Raw genomic sequence first — 17,538 nt, 5'->3', positions numbered from 1 at the left:
ATATCTTTGATTAACAACACAAATTATTTACTGTTAGCAAAAGCACAAATAGAGACCTTTTGCCTGCATTTCACCTGTATTTATGTATACATCTATCTGCCTAGCACTTTTACTTTGAATTTTTATGTTCATTTAAGTGTTTGTTTTACAGTATGTTTCGCACTAAGTACCAAAGCAATTTCCTAATATTGTATACCTTCTCAACATTTGGCAATAAAACCCTTTCTGATTCTGATTCTTTTACCATCTCTCGGATGTAAAAGATGTATTTCCACCTCTTTTGACATAACATACACATACACAGTCAGTCGATCTCTAATCCAGTTCCTTCAAATAATAATTTACCTTGCAGGGGTGCAGGAAAGCACAGAACTCAGTATGAAACATTTAAGTGAAGTCATACGAATGTTGGTGAGGCGGATAGCTCTGATTGAAGTTACAACCTCTGCAGTCAGTCTGGGGTTCTGGAACTCATATAGAAGGACCAACAGATCCATCAGCTCTTCTGGTGGTTGTGGCTTGTTAAGCTCTAGTATCAAAAGAACACATACTACATGAAAATATGCAATATGGGTTGCCATACACCAATTACAGACACAATTTCTATCTAGTTCATTTATCTCATATCACATAAATGTTTACAAGTAAATCTGAGTTTTATGTTCAGTTTCTTGTTTTCTAATACTTTTGTAAAGTTCTAACGATAAATATATGTTTTGTAACTGTTAAAGCTTTAGCAATTACAGAACATTACTCTGTAGGCAGATTAAGTACTTTGTTTCACAAGAGAACTTTTTTTGTTGTTGTTGTTGTTGTTGTTGTTGTTTTTTTACCTCTAACAAGGTATTTCCTAATGGCATGGGTGATCTGGGCCACAGTGGTGCTTTGAATGCTGCAGCCAAGTTGTTGGAGAAGCACACGGTTACCATAGTGCAATAGCCCACCCATGAAGATAGGGTACAGCTCAAAAGGTTGACGTTCACTGTACTGCTGTTGCTGTGGGCCATGGACTCCTACAAGGTTTTGCTCTACCTGGTCAAGGACATCCTCGTTGTAGCTATCCTCAGTGTGGAACAGCTCAGCTGCCATGGTTCTGGCTATACTGCCTTTGTTGAGACTGCTGATTTTCTCATAGAGCTTTGGAAAAAGCTTAAGAAGATTGAATACTGCAAAAATTCGGAGGGGAATTAACTTAGAAAAGATGTTAACAAGGGCATTGACATCCTCACTTGCCTGACCAATGGCCACAGATACTTTCTTGGTGAGCTTCTCAAGAGCGGATTTGTTCTCTCCTAGAACTACATAGAGTGCTGCCAGGTATTCTTGCATGGCTGGGACAGCAAACACATACTGCTTCTCATTGTTTTCCCTTAGGTCTTGTGATATAGATTTACCACTTTCTATGGAAGGAGCCAAAAAGAAGTCTAGTACATCGGTGCGGAACATGGCCAGCTGATGAAGCTCCTCATCTGTCTTTGTCTTCCCTCCTATCCACTGCTCTAGTTCTGCTTCTGAGAAGGATGTGCGTTTGTATGTCACACCTTCAAATGCAAGCTTACCTACTGTACGGACAACATATAACATCAGAGAACTTTGGTGTTCCTGAATGGGCATGTCCGTCCCTGCTCCTGTACCGAGCACTTCACCCCCAAAATTGAGCCTGAGGAAACTTGTGTATATGCCAGTTAGAGTGCGGATGGGGGCTTTGGTATTGGTAAAACGCAGAAAGTGTAAGGTTGCACAAGTGAGCCAGCAGTACGATGGAAGGAAACATGCAGCAGCAAGTTGGCTTTCTCTCTGGAGGTTGAGGTAAAGCAGTTCTACAAGATCCTGGGCCTCTTGGTTATGTGCAGTGTCACTCTGCTTTAGAAGGCGACTGGTGAAGTACGCCCGCTGGCGTGATGGGTCATTAAAACCACGTATCTGTGCGTAACGAGTAACATACTTCTGAGGGATACAGTCCAAAGCAGACAGTCTTGCCGTAATCAAGATGCTGGCCTGTGAAACATATAAAGTAAACAATAAGTGCCATTTACAAACAGTGGGACTTACAATCTAACAAACAAGGCTGAAAATTCATACTACACTTCAGTTCAATTAAATTTTATTTATACAGCGCCGAAATCACAATAGTTGCCTCAAGGCATTTGGAACGACAAAGCTATCTGGATCTAAATTACTCGTTATACTTTCTTAAGAACATGATGTATTTGAAGTGTTTTTAGTTTTTATTTTCAACGGGTTTAAAATCATAATCCTCTGCCTAATAATCCCGCGCTTCTATATTCCAGTACTAGACAGAAGTGATTAACTTTTTAAGTCAAAGTTGGACTTAAGGCCACGACTGGTCAAATTTTCCAATCCTAACTGTTTGATTAATCCAAACAGACACATGCCGCCAGTAACATAACATCTCAAGTATAGGTCATAAAGGTACCAAACGGATGAACAGTCAGGGTGCAGCCTCCGTGTCTACCTGTTCATGTTTCTAAAGTAGAATTACTCTGGTAATCGGTTTAAAGTCGCTTTGCGCTTGTTTTCATCTTTATTTTGTGTTCACACCTAAAAACTAAGAGAATGATCAAAGGATGTAAAACGTAGTAGAACAAATCTCTCCTGGGATTAACTAACGTACTGCATTAAAAACTGCATGTGTTCAGTGTAATATGTGTAATATTAAAAATAATACGATTTTTTTTAATTATTAGCATACTTTTCTAAACTCACTCTTTTGCTAAATGTTACTTTTATTCATTTTGCTTGTAGTTTTAAATAAAAGACAAGAACCTGGTCAGATTTGAAATGAAACAAAAACCTGGAGTGGGGGTACATATTAGCTTTAGCCATTTTTTGTTTAATCACTACCTTTAGTTAACCCCTTTTGGTTTTTTCTTACCTCAGGCAACAGATACTTTCTTAGCAGGTTTACAACAACTACACTTGGAGGCAGTCCCTCATTAGGATCACTGCAAAGCTCTGAGGCTCCAATTCGGAAATCCAGTTGCATCTTTTCCATTCCATTGAAAAGGAAGAGCACATCCTTGGCCTGTTTTCCCTCCCCACTTAGAAGGGGGTGTTTTTTCAGGTGTAGGTACTTCCTGCTCACCAGGTCTCTTAGAGACGTAACCCTGTGTAAAAGAGAATGTGAGTCTTTAGAATCATAAAATAACAATGTGACACTTTGGGTTGCCAAATTTATCAATCAAATGAAATTATAGAAGAATACAAAAAAAAAGATTGATTTTGCAATATTTTCAGATTATTTCGGAACTAGCACACTCCCAGTAACGCTGTTGGAAAATTTAAAAAAAGCATTCTTTTAATTCAAGGTTAGAGATGGTAAAGGCCAACATTTTGCTTCTTTTGCAGAAATGACTGCCTTCTCATAAAAGTTGACACTTGAAATCATGCAGCAAAACTGCTTTAACATGCAAGCACAATCATTCAGCTGATTTTGAAGTTGAATTTGTTGTTGAAGTTTATCTCAACATAGGGTTTACAGGCGGAAGAAACATTTTGCCACACATTATTTAGATGAAGTCCACCCACAAAGGCCTATCCAGCAGGCCTGGATGAAAAGGCATTTAGGCCAGGTCATCCACTAATTAGAAGGTTGTTGGACAATTGCTTCTGTTGAGCATTTGTGCAAAAATCACTAAGAATAGATTAGTGTAGTGTCTGTGATCATCTAGCCTGCTTCTGCTTGTAGTGCTCTGAGGTTTACTTTTTGTGGTTTTAAAAACCTGAATTCAACATAAGATGTTTAATGAGTTGTGCTGGCTTATTTCTATCCACGACTACACTGACATTATACTGTGAATGAATCTGAGCATTATCAGCTTAAATTCAAATTACTCTCTACCACAGTTGATTTAACTTAAGTCTTAACATAAACACTGCACTGTGCACCAGTCCAACACAGTGCTTCACTGTAAATCTGTTAGAGTACAGTAAGCCAACGTGTTTGTCCTGCACTAAACTGAAGAATATTTTCAGTTAGCATATGAAAAACACAAAGTTAGTATAATTCAGTTCATTTTGCAGGACGTTTCTCAATATCAAAAAGCAAAACTTCAAATTATATTCAGATCCAATATCTAATTTAACAAATGAGAACTTACAGTTTATCTGGCAAACTGTAGATAAATGACCTTAACAGATACTTGTTAAGCTCATAGAAATTTTGCTTTTGGAATTTTTCTGCCACTTAAAAGTAAATGATACTTGTATATAGTTGTTCCTCTTCAGTAGGACCGACTTTCATGTGTTACTGTTGATTCGGGCAAATTACTTTAACGTTTGAACGCTCAGTGACATGAAATAATAGTCTAAACCCAGGGAAGAATTCAATTCAACTAAATTCACGTTTTGGACCTGAGTGCAAAGCTACGCACATTGGGGAGGTTATCATGAGAAAACGTGCTCCAGGCCCAGTAACATCAGCAGCTCCTGTACAACAGAGTAGGGCTGTTCGATATAACGATATATATCGGATAACGATATAAAAACGTCTATCGTTTCATTTTATGCTATCGTTTGTTTCGTGGTGTCGCAAAATAAACTGTTTACGGCAATATTTTTTCATCGTTTTGATGGTCACTGTAGTGGCTATATTCATTTCTCTTTCTCTTATATTTAATATAGCCACACTACGGACGGACAAGCGCCTGTTTTTATGCATTGTCGTTAGCAACAACGACGGTAAAACCATCGCGTGTCCGCTTGTTTATTTTCCACATAAACCTTTCACAATAAAGCTCAAGATCCTGTTAAGACTTTTCAAAATGAACTGAATCACGTGAACGAGCAGATTATTTACAGATGAGAAGTAAAAAAGAGCCACCAGGTGCTAAAAAATAAACCTTAGACTCAAACGTTAGAACAGGCTTTTCCCCACAGCACGCCGTGTAATAAATACAAAGAAAACGGCGGCCGTTACAACTTATGTCTAAAAATGTATAGTTTCATGCATCGGTTAAAACACTCGACTCCGGGTAAAGGACGCGCAGCTGGAAACACTTCAAAGCAAGTCGAGCTGCCCGAGATTCACAGAATTTACAGAAAATTTTACATTTTTGTGATTTATATCGTTATCGGGACGATAGATGTCTTATATGAGATTTTGGTCATATCACACAGCCCTATGTGGGATTGTGTGTGTGTGTGTGTGTGGGGGGGTGTCAGAAATGACTGAAAGATTAATAGGCTCTGTTTTGAGTTTTGTTCAAAAAGGAATGACTTCATATAGGGAAAAATATATATCACATATGCAGGACACCTTAAACTAGTTTTTTTAAATAAGCAGCAAGGCAGAACAAAGTCGGGGCTGCATCAAGACACAAGAACTAAACCCCAATTCAACCAGACCCAGAGCAGGATTTAACCAAGACAGAACCAGAATCAAAACTAGATGATAGTAGCACTAAAATCATCATAGACCTGCACTACACTTATTTTTTAATTCTACCAAAGTCCACTATTTAGATTCAGAAACATTTATATAATTATTTAGCCTTGTTGTGCAAACAATCCTGCATAACTTAATAAATATAGAATTTGAAAAATAACAAACCTAAAAAGAAACACTAGGTACGAGATACATGAGGACCTATGATACGGTGATACTTTTGGTAAACAACCATTTGACTAACATGTTCGGTGCGAACTGTGAGGAGGCGCTATCTAACCTCTGAAGTGGCTGCAAATTATACCAGGGTTTTAGATGAATGCCCCCCCTGTGATTTTACCTGAACCCTGCGATTTTATTTTTAATCATTTTAACAGCAAATTGAAGAAAAGCCTTGACTCCGTTGCTCCACTCACCACCAAAAAGAACATGCATCACCATGGAGAAACGAAGAAGTCAAAAAACTTAAGGGCAGCAGAGAGGAGATGGAGGAAAAATTAAAATGCAATCAACCATCAAATACTTTGCGAGCAACTTAAAATGTACAATAATACACTAAGGAATTCAAGAAATTCATACTTTTCCAAAATAATTAGTAATAACAAAAATAATCCCAAGGTCCTCTTTTCTACCATAGATTATTTATTTAACCCAGGTTTTAACAGCTCCCAAAGAACCCCACAGACTCGCTCTGTGAGCAGTTTGCAGACCACTTCAGGGGAAAAATCAGCGCCATCAGATCTGATATTTTATCTTCTCGCAATATGATTTTAAACATATCTGAGGGCTCTATTGTATCTGAGGAGACACTGGACAGGTTTGTCGTGGTTAATGCTGAGAACCTTAAGAAAGTTCAAAGTGAGACCCACCACATGTCTTTTAGATCCAATCCCCTCTTTACTTTTTAAAACACTTTATGGATTTTTTGAAGTTGAGCTTGATGAATTGCTCTCTTCAGTTGGGTGTCTTCCCTGCTGCCTTTAAAACGGCAGTGGTGAGGCCCCTTCTGAAGAAGAGCAATTTGGATTGTAATGATTTTAATAACTACAGACCTGTATCCAACTTACCATTTTTAAGTCAAATTTTAGAAAAACTTGTTTTTATTCAGATTAATGATTTTCTAAATGATAGACAGATCCTGGAGATATTCCAGTCTGGATTTAGGGTGAACCACAGCACAGAGACTGCTCTCCTAAAGGTTTTAAATGATCTTAGATATAACTGGGACGCCCAAAAGCTCTCAGTCCTGGTGCTACTGGATCTAAGCGCAGCCTTTGATACAGTAGACCACGCTATTCTTTTAAACAGACTGAAACACATGGTGGGCCTCTCTGGTGCTGTACACAACTGGTTCACTTCCCATCTCTCAGACAGAACTTTTATGGTGAGTATGGATACATGCTCCTCTAAGATCCATAAAATGACTTGTGGTGTGCCCCGAGCGTCGGTTTTAGGCCCTGTACTTTTTAATTTGTATAAGCTCCCTCTTGGCGGTGTCATCAGGAGGCATGGAGTGAACTTCCACAGTTACGCTGATGATACTCAGCTGTACATCTCCGTGTCTCCTGATGACACCAGACCAATGGATGCCCTTTTTAACTGTATTCTAGATATAAAATCTTGGATGGCAGAAAACGTTTTACAGCTTAACCAGAACAAAACTGAAGTTTTAATCGTCGGTCCTGAGGCTCAGAGAGAGAAACTCTTGTCTAAATTACAGGCATTTTCACTATGTCCTTCGCTACAAGTGAAAAACCTGGGTGTTATTTTCGACTCTGAGCTTGGTTTTATCCCACATATTAAACATGTAACCAAAATTGGATTTTATCATCTAAAAAAATATAGCCAGAGTCCGCCCTACTCTCTCTCAGGCCAACATGGAGATGTTGATGCATGCTTTTATTACCAGTCGCATTGATTACTGTAATGCCCTGCTCTCTGGTCTTCCCAAAAAGAATATTTCTCCTTTACAACTTTTACAAAACTCTGCAGCTCGTGTGCTGACGAAGACCAGAGGGCGGACCCACATTACACCGGTTTTAGAATCGCTGCACTGGCTCCCCGTGTGTTTCAGGATCGATTTTAAAGTTCTTTTATTGGTTTTAAATGTCTTAATGGTCTTGGGCCTTCTTATCTTTCAGATCTGCTTCTATCATATGAACCCTCGCAGACCCTGAGGTCCTCTGGTACTGGCCTTTTGATCGTTCCTAAAGTCAGGACACATACTCACGGAGAGGCAGCTTTTCAGTGGTATGGTCCTCGTCTGTGGAACAGCCTGCCGGAGGAGCTCAATGCCGCAGAGAACGTACATGTTTTTAAGAACAGGCTCAAGACCACCTTTTTAATTTAGCTTTTACTTAATGTTTATTTATTCGATGTTATCCTGTTATTCTATTTATATTATTAAATTAGGTCCTACATAATATTTATTGTATTTTATCTTTTTATTCTGTATATACTCTTATTAGGTCATATCTCCAGTGTTTCCTCGGAGGGGGCTCTCTGCACCGGGGTTGTGATCGACCGTGGCTGCTGCGGCTCTGTGGGTCTTCTCAGCCTGGTTGGGGGGCTTCTTTGCCTCCCTCCAGCTGTGTGCCCGGCCTGGAGGCTGCGGTCTGTGACCGGCTCCGCGTGATAGTGTTCCCTCACCTGGTTCATGTGTGCCCAGCCCAATTTTACTTTTCAAGTGTGTGTGTGTGTGTGTGTGTGTGTGTGTGTGTGTGTGTGTGTGTGTGGGGGGGGGGGGGGGGGTATGTATCCATGACCGCTTATGTTAATGAGAGTGTGGGGAGTGAATTGGAGGGCGGGATGGGGTGGGGTAGGCTGCTTTTAACTAGAGATGGCACGATACCACTTTTGTTATGTCCGATACCGATATCATAAATTTGGATATCTGCCGATACTGATATGAATCCGATATAGTGTTTTTTAATCAACAAAACTGTTTTTTAAATATCTTGCTGCATTTTATATAAGTTCATACTCAAGTTTAAAACAACAACTACACTAAATGCTATTCTGTTATACCTGTATGCAAAAAAAAAAAATTTCATAGTTCAGCAATACTGATCAATCTAATAAACTTAAACCTACACCATCCTCCCTATTCTGGTATTTTAAAGAGTACTTAGCGTAAATATTAAGCAACCTAACTAATAGGGTTCCAACTCCCAGCAACAACAAAAATAAATAAATAAAAAATAGGGAACCACCCCTCACGCTCCACCTCATGATGCTTAATCGACGTAATCAACCTTAATTTGATGCAGTGTGAAAAAAAATGCACAGAAATCAATTATTTTTCAAGAAATATTAAATAGATTCAACATCTTTCTTCAACAAAATTGCAGACTGCACAGATGGTACCTTCCCAAAGGAAAAAGTACTATAGCTTACTAGGGTATATATATTAGACTTAATAGTTACTATATACAGTAATGGACTTCTATTAATTTTGCATCAAATTAAAACTTTGGGTGTAAGATTCAGATAATTATTTATTAAAAGCTAGACATTTTAAATGAGAATAAGAAAGAAAAGTATGTCTTTGTGCCCCCTTTTCCCTGTTCATGCCCTATCGGCCCCCCTGGCTAAACTTTGCTAGATCCGCCCCTGCACAGTTACCAGCGTCAGCTACGTAGAAAAAGATCCTGGAGTAGAAAGTAATATTAAATAAATTCTAACAACAGCTGATCAAGCTTAAACGTGCTGCTGTTGTTCAGCTGCTGGTTTCCTCTTTCTGGTGCAAAGTGGGCCAAAAACAAAGAAGAGACACGGACTCGCGACAGAAAAGCCGATCAGCTGATCGTTAAGCAGTTTCATGATTGAAGTAGCAGCAAGAAGAGGCAGTCGCTCCATATATTGCTTGTTAAGCTTAACGCAGGAATGCTTTACAAACATTCAGAGATGGACTTACACACTTGCTTTACTTCTCTCGGGGATAACTTTGTCGGAGATGAAATGCCGGGTTGCTAGCGAAGCTCCACATGCTATCCAGACCACCGACAGGTCCCGCATGCCACAGCCGCTCTATCACGTGATGCATACTGCTCCGACGTGCTAACGTTCTGAGGCGAGTTACGGCGTGTTGCAAGTTTTGTGAGGTGCTTTCGTGATATTTAATGGATCGGATTACATTTTTTATTTTTCTCCGATATCCGATCCAGTAATTTAGGTCAGTATCGGACCGATACCGATACGTAATATCGGATCGGTCCATCTCTACTTTTAACCATGTAAAGCACTTTGTGCTACATTTCTGTATGAAAAGTGCTTTATAAATAAAGATTGATTGATTGATGTCTGTCTCACCTGCTCTTGTTCCCTCTCTGTTCTGTCCTCATTCTCCTCTCTCTCTCCCTCTCTGTTCCTCTCTCTCCCTCTCTGTTCCTCTCTCTCTCCCTGCTCCTCTCTCTCCCTCTCTGTTCCTCTCTCTCTCTTTGTGCTGACAATCAAACCAAACACCAACATCATCAAATATACAGTTGAAACCAGATATTTAAACACTCTTCAGATAAAAACACTTTTTTAATTGTAACATCAAATCAGACTAAATGTTTATTTTTTTTTAGATTGATAAATATAAAAAACATATTTGTTAACTTTAAGAGTAAAGAGAGAAACTATCTGTATTTCTTAATTGTAAATGGCACCAAATTGTATTCCAAACTGAGCCACACTTATGGAGCTCCACAATTCTTTTCCTGGTGTTTTGGTTGACATCTCTTGATTTTCCCATGTCACAGAAACAGGCTCTGTGTTTTGCCTTATATGCATCTGCAGGTGTGCCACCAATTTACTCACATGGACTCTGCTAACCTATCAGAAGCTTCTTCAGCTCAGAATGGAATCGTCTGCAGTTTTCTTATTAATTAACAATAAACTTAGTGTATATGTACTCCTAAATTTGATGAAAGTGATAAAAAATAGAAGCTCTGTCTCTCTTTATTCTGACATTTAATTAATTCAAAAGATATTTCAATATTTATTTGCCCAAAACAAAACAAGTTTACTCTAAATTGATGTTGTACAGTAAAAAAATGTTCTTGTGTTTTGCTTGTTTTGCATAGGAATATACTGAACAAAATACAAAGCATAATGTATAAAATAACATCTACCAGAGTTTTTTCTTTGAAAGAAGCCCCTTATGTCCATTCTTGTATATCAGTACATTACTGAAACCGATTTATTTAGCCGTGGAGGGTAACAACTGAAAATATGAAATAAACACACATGTAAGCTAAGACTCTCTAAAGAAACAGCATTGTTGTTGTTCGGCTTTTCATTTCGCCATTTGTTGATTCACTTGAAGAGAAGTAACGTAATATGGGTCAAGTGATCAGTTTGACATCAATCTTTTGTGATACACCGTCATATTTACATTATTTGTACAGTACGAATGATTTGCTTTGGTACCTGGTCGAACTTCAGTTCTCCTCTGTCTGCCTGGCTCCGTTTCTCCAACAGGCAGCAGCTGCCCCCGCCCCCTCGCTCAGTCACTTAGTGTCTGAGCTCGGATCATACCAATATTAGGGGGGATTTATGCACAGTCGTAAATTCCCACAGTGTGCGCTATGTGCTTCGAATATTGTGTGTAGTTTTTGTTTTATACAGTTGTCAGAAAGGCATCTAACTATGAAAAATTACACTCCAAAAGACCCCGGGCTTCTGACAAAACAACCCGGGCTTAAGCCCAGTAAGCCCCCCCCCCGCTCCGCCAATGATGACAACCCGTTTAATATTATCTTAGGTAATACAAGAAAAAAATAAAAACAAAAAGGATTCTTGAGGTCGTGCTATGCTTGCTGTGACTTGGTATTTACTGATTAAATAGTAGCAGAAGGTAGGCTAACACTTATATATCTTGGAAAACCAAAATGCATTTGGCACAGTGCATTCAGATCATAATTCTGATTGCAAAAGCTGCCAGACAGGACAGAATGAAAAAAATATATATAAATGAAAATGTACTTACATTCCTTATAAAGTGTTCAGTGTTGTGAACTACTTCATCTGCTAGCAAGGGTATGAGCTGTGTGGCTGCATCTCTCATACAGACGGTCTGTATTTAATCTCATAGTAATTTGTAATATGCATCAGTATACAGGTATCAATTTTACTGACAACCCTAGTAATTGTACTATGTTTGTTGTAATTTTGATCTCCTGAAGTCAATGTGTATGTGTGCGTGTGTACAGGAGTGTGGAGGATAATTCAGAATAATGCACGAGGGTTAACAAAGAAACAATTTGGTGGTTATTTGTTAGCCTGCTATGAATGCAATCTTTGCAACAACTTTAAATGAGTCTAAAACCATAAATTTGCTGATGCTGGCTTGTCCCAAATATGATTACATGGAAAGCTAATAGTGGATAGAGAACTACCTTTTTCCTGCTGAGTTCTCCTGCACTTTAACTGAAAGGCGATTAAGGCAGAGTTAAAAGCATTCATAATGTTAAACTAAATAAAAGAAAATAGATGTAATGTGCAAACTAAAACACTGTTTGTCAGAGATTTAAAATGTATATTAGGACCTAAGAAAATAAAAATGATAAGTATAACAACCAGTACATTAAATCCCAATCAATAAAGTTGTGCCTCTATAAATTTTCTACATGTGATAAAAAGTAAGAGAACCATCTTACTTTGACAGTTGACTGAGGTCCTCACAAGAGAAAGGAATCAGCAGCTGAAAGTGGCTCAGAGTGGTGCCAGCACACCAATCTAGCACCAGCTTTCGGACCACTGTACTTTTCCCTGTTCCCACAGCACCATAGATGAGGACATTGAGCCCCCGGCCATCACTCCAGGTATCAGTGTGCTGAAACAGCTGTTCCACAGTTACAGAGCGATTACAGTGTGTTTGGGTTTGGAATGGAGAGCCGAGTAGTCCTGCCCTCTCCTCAGCATCAGTTTCAAGGATCAGTGGGTCGACATGCATGGTCTCAGGGCTGAAGAAACCTCCAAACTGTTTTTCCTCCTGAGGAAGGTGGCTAAACCATAGGAGGAGCTTTCTCTTGTGGATCTCTATTGGGTCTATAGAGAGAAAGAAAAAGAAGGTGTTTTTATTCTTTAAGTGGTGGATTTTCTCAGATGTGATGAAACCTTATTAAAGTGGTAATGCAATAATTAATTTAATACAATGATCAAATTGAATCTGTTTTATCCTGATGTACAGTGCTGTGAAAAAGTCTTTTCCTCCTTCCTTTTTGGACTCTGACCTTGAGTTTGAGATCACTGAGATCCACACTACTCAAATGTTTTAGTATACACAGTACTGTGCAAAAGTTTAAAGCAGGCGTGAAAAAATGCTGTAAACAATGAATGCTTTCAGAAATATAAATGATTGTTTATTCGCCCCAAATGTATTCTTGTAGCAGGACAATGACCCCAAACATACAGCCAAAGTCATTAAGAGCTATCTTCAGTGTGAAGAAGAACAAAAAGTACTGGAAGTGATGGTATGGCCCCCACAGAGCCCTGATCTCAACATCATTGAGTGTGTCTGGGAGAGACAGAAAGGTGCGAGGAAACATCCACAGAAGATCTGTGCTTAGTTTTCCAAGATGTTTGGAACAACCTACCAGCCGAGTTCCTTCAAAAACTGTTTGCAAGTGTACCTAGAAGAATTGATGCTGTTTTGAAGGCAAAGGGTGGTCACACCAAATCTTGATTTGATTTCAATTTCGCTTTTGTACATTCACTGCATTTTGTTGATTAGTCAAAGTCAAATTACACTTTATTGTCATCTCCGCTATATACAGTACAGTATATAGAGAGACGAGATGACAAGGCTCCAGGTGCATCAGTGTAAAAACAAACAAATATAACAAGAGTAGAAAATAAATATACAATTCAGGACTAGGGGCAAAGGGATCAGTAACAATTTATTTGAAATTTACAATTTACAGTTTGACGCTTAAGGTCACCTTGAAGTGATTTAAAGTGACCAGTGTAGCAACTTGTAAACATGAGCAGAATTCTTGAGAGTAATGACTGTCCATAAGCAGCATCTCCATTACAAAGGCAGTGTACGGGGAGTGCAATAGAGTCAGTTAACAGTTTGTTTGTTTGTTTGTTTGTTTGTTTGTTTGTTTGTTTGTTTGTTTGTTTGTTTGTTTGTTTGTTTGTTTGTTTGTTTGTTTGTTTGTTTGTTTGTTTGTTTGTTTGTTTGTTTGTTTGTTTGTGTGTGTGTGTGTGTGTGTGGTGGGAGAGCCGGTAGTGAGATTGATGGCTTGCGGGAAAAAGCTATTTCGCAGTCTGGAGGATCGGGACCCGATGCTGTGAAAGCGTCTGCTGGATGGAAGCATCGGCACTTTTGATTAACACTTTCATTTTTGAAAGCATTCTTTGTTTACAGCATTTTTTCTCACCAGCCTAAAACTTTTGCACAGTGCTGTATACCTAGGGTATCCATTTGAAACTCCACCCGAGTTATTGTATTCATAAACTTGGGTGTTCATGTCGCCCTCCCACCCAGTAGGGTAACAAGAACACCCCAGTCTATTACGGCTAAGTGATGTACAACAACAATGTACAATGTAAAACAACTTTGTAAAAAATGAAAGGGCAAAAGGCCCATATTGCAGGCCTTATTTTGTAACAAGGAAATACCATCATTGTACTGTTCTACAAAGTACTGTGACATTACTACCAAACAATTGACTGATATTGCATTTAAGAGACAATAACTGAGAAAATGAACTGAAGTGTGGACCTGGTTCTAAAGAGTTTGAGGTAGTAAACTTCCTGCAGTAAAAACCAGAGACTGGCCAGGGTGCAGCCTCCATTCCCATCTGCCACATCCTCCATGTTTTGAGTAGATGACTCATCTGTCTGGAAAAAATAATGCATCATGCCAATTAGTTCAGCTGTTGCTTACAACCTTAATAAAATACAAATGCACAGAGAACAACATTTCAAGCACAACTTGCTTTCATTACTTTGCTGCTTACTTAATCTGATAATCACGCTAAGGAATAACATGTAGGAACAAGCTGTTGTTTGCATATTGCAGCAGATATAAGTTATTACACCTCCAAAGCACTGACTTTTACGCAACTGCACACAATTAATATAAACACAAATGAAACCTGTCTACTTTTGCTCTGAGAAACTTCCTGCAAGGTTCCTAAGAATTCTGTTGGGTCTTTATTACAAACAAAGAAAACAATGGAAATATGAACCAGTTTAAATGAATGACACCAGTCGTCGTTTACAAAAAAGTGAAATTCATAAAACGATTAACAGCATATTAATATTATTCTGCATAATACTTTGCATTTGCATTAACATTTGCCACAAGTAGATGGTGGTTCTTTACTACATCCCATTGTGGAAAATAGTCACATCAACTATTGTATGGACAATGTCTCTACACAGCCTAACATACCTCAACTTCTTGCACATTTTTCACACACTCAACAGAAACATTGAGCAAAGCCTGTTTCTATGAGTGCTGACATAAAGATGAAACTAACTTTCCAGTGACTACACATGTAGTCACTGGTCCTAAGTTATGACATGTCCTAGCAGTTTACACACCTTCCACTACTTATTTAACAAGCCGAAATGCAGAAGCAGTGTGTAAATCAGTAAGTACATAAGTACACTCCATGATTCAGTAGCTTGTTGATCCTCTTTTGGCAACACGCACGCATGCACACACACACATACACACACACACACAGAGTGAGGTGCCGTTTGATCGGTGATATTGCACACTGACTAAGGGGGGTGCTGTTGCTACTATAATAAATACAGTTATAATAAATACAGTTTATAGAAGTAGTCAAAGGAGCTTGCAAAGAAAAGCGTCTGGACTTCTTTAAGTTACTTGAAGACATTTCACCTCTCATCCGAGAAGCTTCTTCAGTTCTAAGGTCAAATGGTGGGGAGTCCCAGATTATCTGGGACATGCAGACTGGGCAGACTGGGAATGGACGACCAACCTTCCGGTTAGTAAGTGACCTGTTCTAAATTGACTGTACTGTTACATTTAGCAGTGAATCCAAATGACAGTGAGTCTCATTCCCTCGCTCTGAAACTCCCGCTATCGCCATATTTTTCCCTATATGGTAGTATATAAAAAGACATAGTATATAAACAGTGTGCTGGGTAGAAAAATTTTCCAGTTGGGAGGGTGGAATTAATGATGCATTTGCGCTGTGTGGGAGAAAAATAACTCACAGTGAATTATCTGCAGGACAGCTTAAGATATGCCCTTTTAACCGTCGTACATAGAAATATATCGAGTATATTCGATATATCGTACATCCCCACTACTATGCCAGGGCCTTTAAGTCACTAGGCATCAAGGTTCAGTTAATCACCAACCTGTGGGGGAGGAGATTCATCCTTTTCTGCTGCTTCTTTGTCTCGGGAAGTTTTCTGTTAACAGTTAAAGCATAAAGTCACACAACTGATGCAAAAACAATCTTACATCTGCATACATCTGCATGCATTTGTTTTCTTAAGACTCAAGACGTTTATTGTCATTTCGTATGGTGTTACCCAGCCTGAAACGAAATACTGTTTCTCACCAAATTCCACAAGATGTCTTTATTTAACACGTCACCAGCCCCCTTTGTGATAGCCTTCATATTTATTTAGACATATTTTGGTATTTCTAAGAATATAATAACTCTGCTTAGACTACATATAGCGTCTGCGTCTCTTCTGCAAATGCCACTGTCTCATAGCTAACAATCATGCAAACTACACATAAAATACAATAAGACATACCACCGTCTTATCGTTCGTCTCCCGACCACACGTTGTCCAGGAAAGTAGCTTAACGCATGCAGTATGCCGTTTCCTTTTAGGTTTTCAAATTTTCAAATTTGTCCAGTATCATTAAGGACTTGACACACAGAAACATATGTATCACACCGACTGTCATTCTTCCGCTTCACCGTCGATGAGTTTCATGTTTCAACTTCCGGTAGTGCTGACGACAAGCAGTCCAAAACGTAACTCTTATCCACCTTTCCATAACCTCGATCGAAAACATCAAGGAAGATCAAGGTCGAGGAAATGTGTGTCGGAAAAATCACGAGGGCTAAGAAGTGCAACGTAATAAAAATCTGACCAACTAAAGTACGCAATTTCCCTATTTGCTAGTTTGTACTTAGTAAGTTCACTCGGGAGTCTAGACTTCCATGGGAGGACGCGGGCGTGATGACATCACAGCTCAGCTCCAGCGATTTATTGGAGTGGCTGGAGTTACAATGGAAACACGGGTAACTACTAGAAGTATTTAAAAACATTCATAGATAGATAGCTATTTCTCTATATATCTATATATCTTGTCTTTAGAAAACCTCCTTGCCATTATTCATATTCATGACCATTATTAGTTGTCTTCTAACATTAAAAAAAATCTTTCACTATGTCAACAGGCTTCATACAGTTGAGCAAATCACTAAGTGATTAAAGCACTAACTTTATTTCTCTTAATGAAAACATGCATGTTCAATCATCCAGGTAAGCAAAACCCAAAAAATTAAGTCTAAATTTTAATTCTAATGAAGTCATTTAGCTTCAATCAATTATATAGAACAGGAGTAGTGAAAAATAAGGAGAAAAAAGGGCTCTGTTTTCTGTTGCCTATATTGTAGATGCTGACTTTGCCTCCTAATTGAAACAGCAAATGAGTACGGTCAGGGGTTACAATGGGATTCAGGAGGTGGAGAAACCCTAAAATTGGTTGTATTGGTTGGCTAAGCATGGGGAAAAGAACGCCAGCTGACAAGAATTTCTATTTTGAGCTCCAGTAGGTTTCCTTTTTGTACAGGCTGTGATCAACTGATTTGTGCTGCTGCTGTTCATTGTGGACTTGGATGTCTGAATTTAAAGAGGTGTAAGAAGATGTTTCATGAGCTGTCTTGGCTGATTTCCCTCCCCTACACTGACACTACACTGTTGCTGTCTTTATACTAGACATATAAAGTTGGTATGAAGGTGGAATTGAGTGAATGGATCTAAGCATCATCAAATCAATCTTTGATACCCTTTTTGCAACAAGAACAACAGGAACACTATAGCTGCTGCTGTACACCAACCCAGCACACTATTCTTTACTTTAAATCCATCACAACAACCTAACCTGTTTATCCCAAATCATGTTCAAA

General features: G+C 38.8%; 1 protein-coding gene across 2 annotated transcripts in view; it reads right to left on the bottom strand.

Moving 5' to 3' along the window:
- nlrx1 (NLR family member X1) overlaps positions 1 to 16,540 on the bottom strand; it is a 28,876-nt gene extending 12,336 nt beyond the window's left edge. Inside the window, exons 1-7 of one of the 2 annotated variants that reach the window (XM_080889217.1) lie at positions 16,151 to 16,540; positions 15,743 to 15,796; positions 14,124 to 14,242; positions 12,052 to 12,442; positions 2,897 to 3,128; positions 834 to 1,998; positions 346 to 529 (exon numbers count right to left, since the gene is read on the bottom strand). In XM_080889217.1, coding sequence (XP_080745343.1) covers positions 346 to 529; positions 834 to 1,998; positions 2,897 to 3,128; positions 12,052 to 12,442; positions 14,124 to 14,242; positions 15,743 to 15,762 — 2,111 coding nt within the window. In that variant the 5' untranslated portion in view covers positions 15,763 to 15,796; positions 16,151 to 16,540. The remainder of the gene's footprint in view (positions 1 to 345; positions 530 to 833; positions 1,999 to 2,896; positions 3,129 to 12,051; positions 12,443 to 14,123; positions 14,243 to 15,742; positions 15,797 to 16,150) is intronic. The other variant, XM_080889218.1, reaches the window with a different exon arrangement.
- Between the last annotated feature and the right edge of the window lie 998 nt (positions 16,541 to 17,538).

This window comes from Rhamphochromis sp. 'chilingali', assembly GCF_963969265.1.
Source record: "Rhamphochromis sp. 'chilingali' genome assembly, chromosome: 8".
NCBI classification, from domain to species: Eukaryota; Metazoa; Chordata; class Actinopteri; order Cichliformes; family Cichlidae; genus Rhamphochromis; species Rhamphochromis sp. 'chilingali'.
This window is presented reverse-complemented; position numbering and strand designations above follow the sequence as displayed.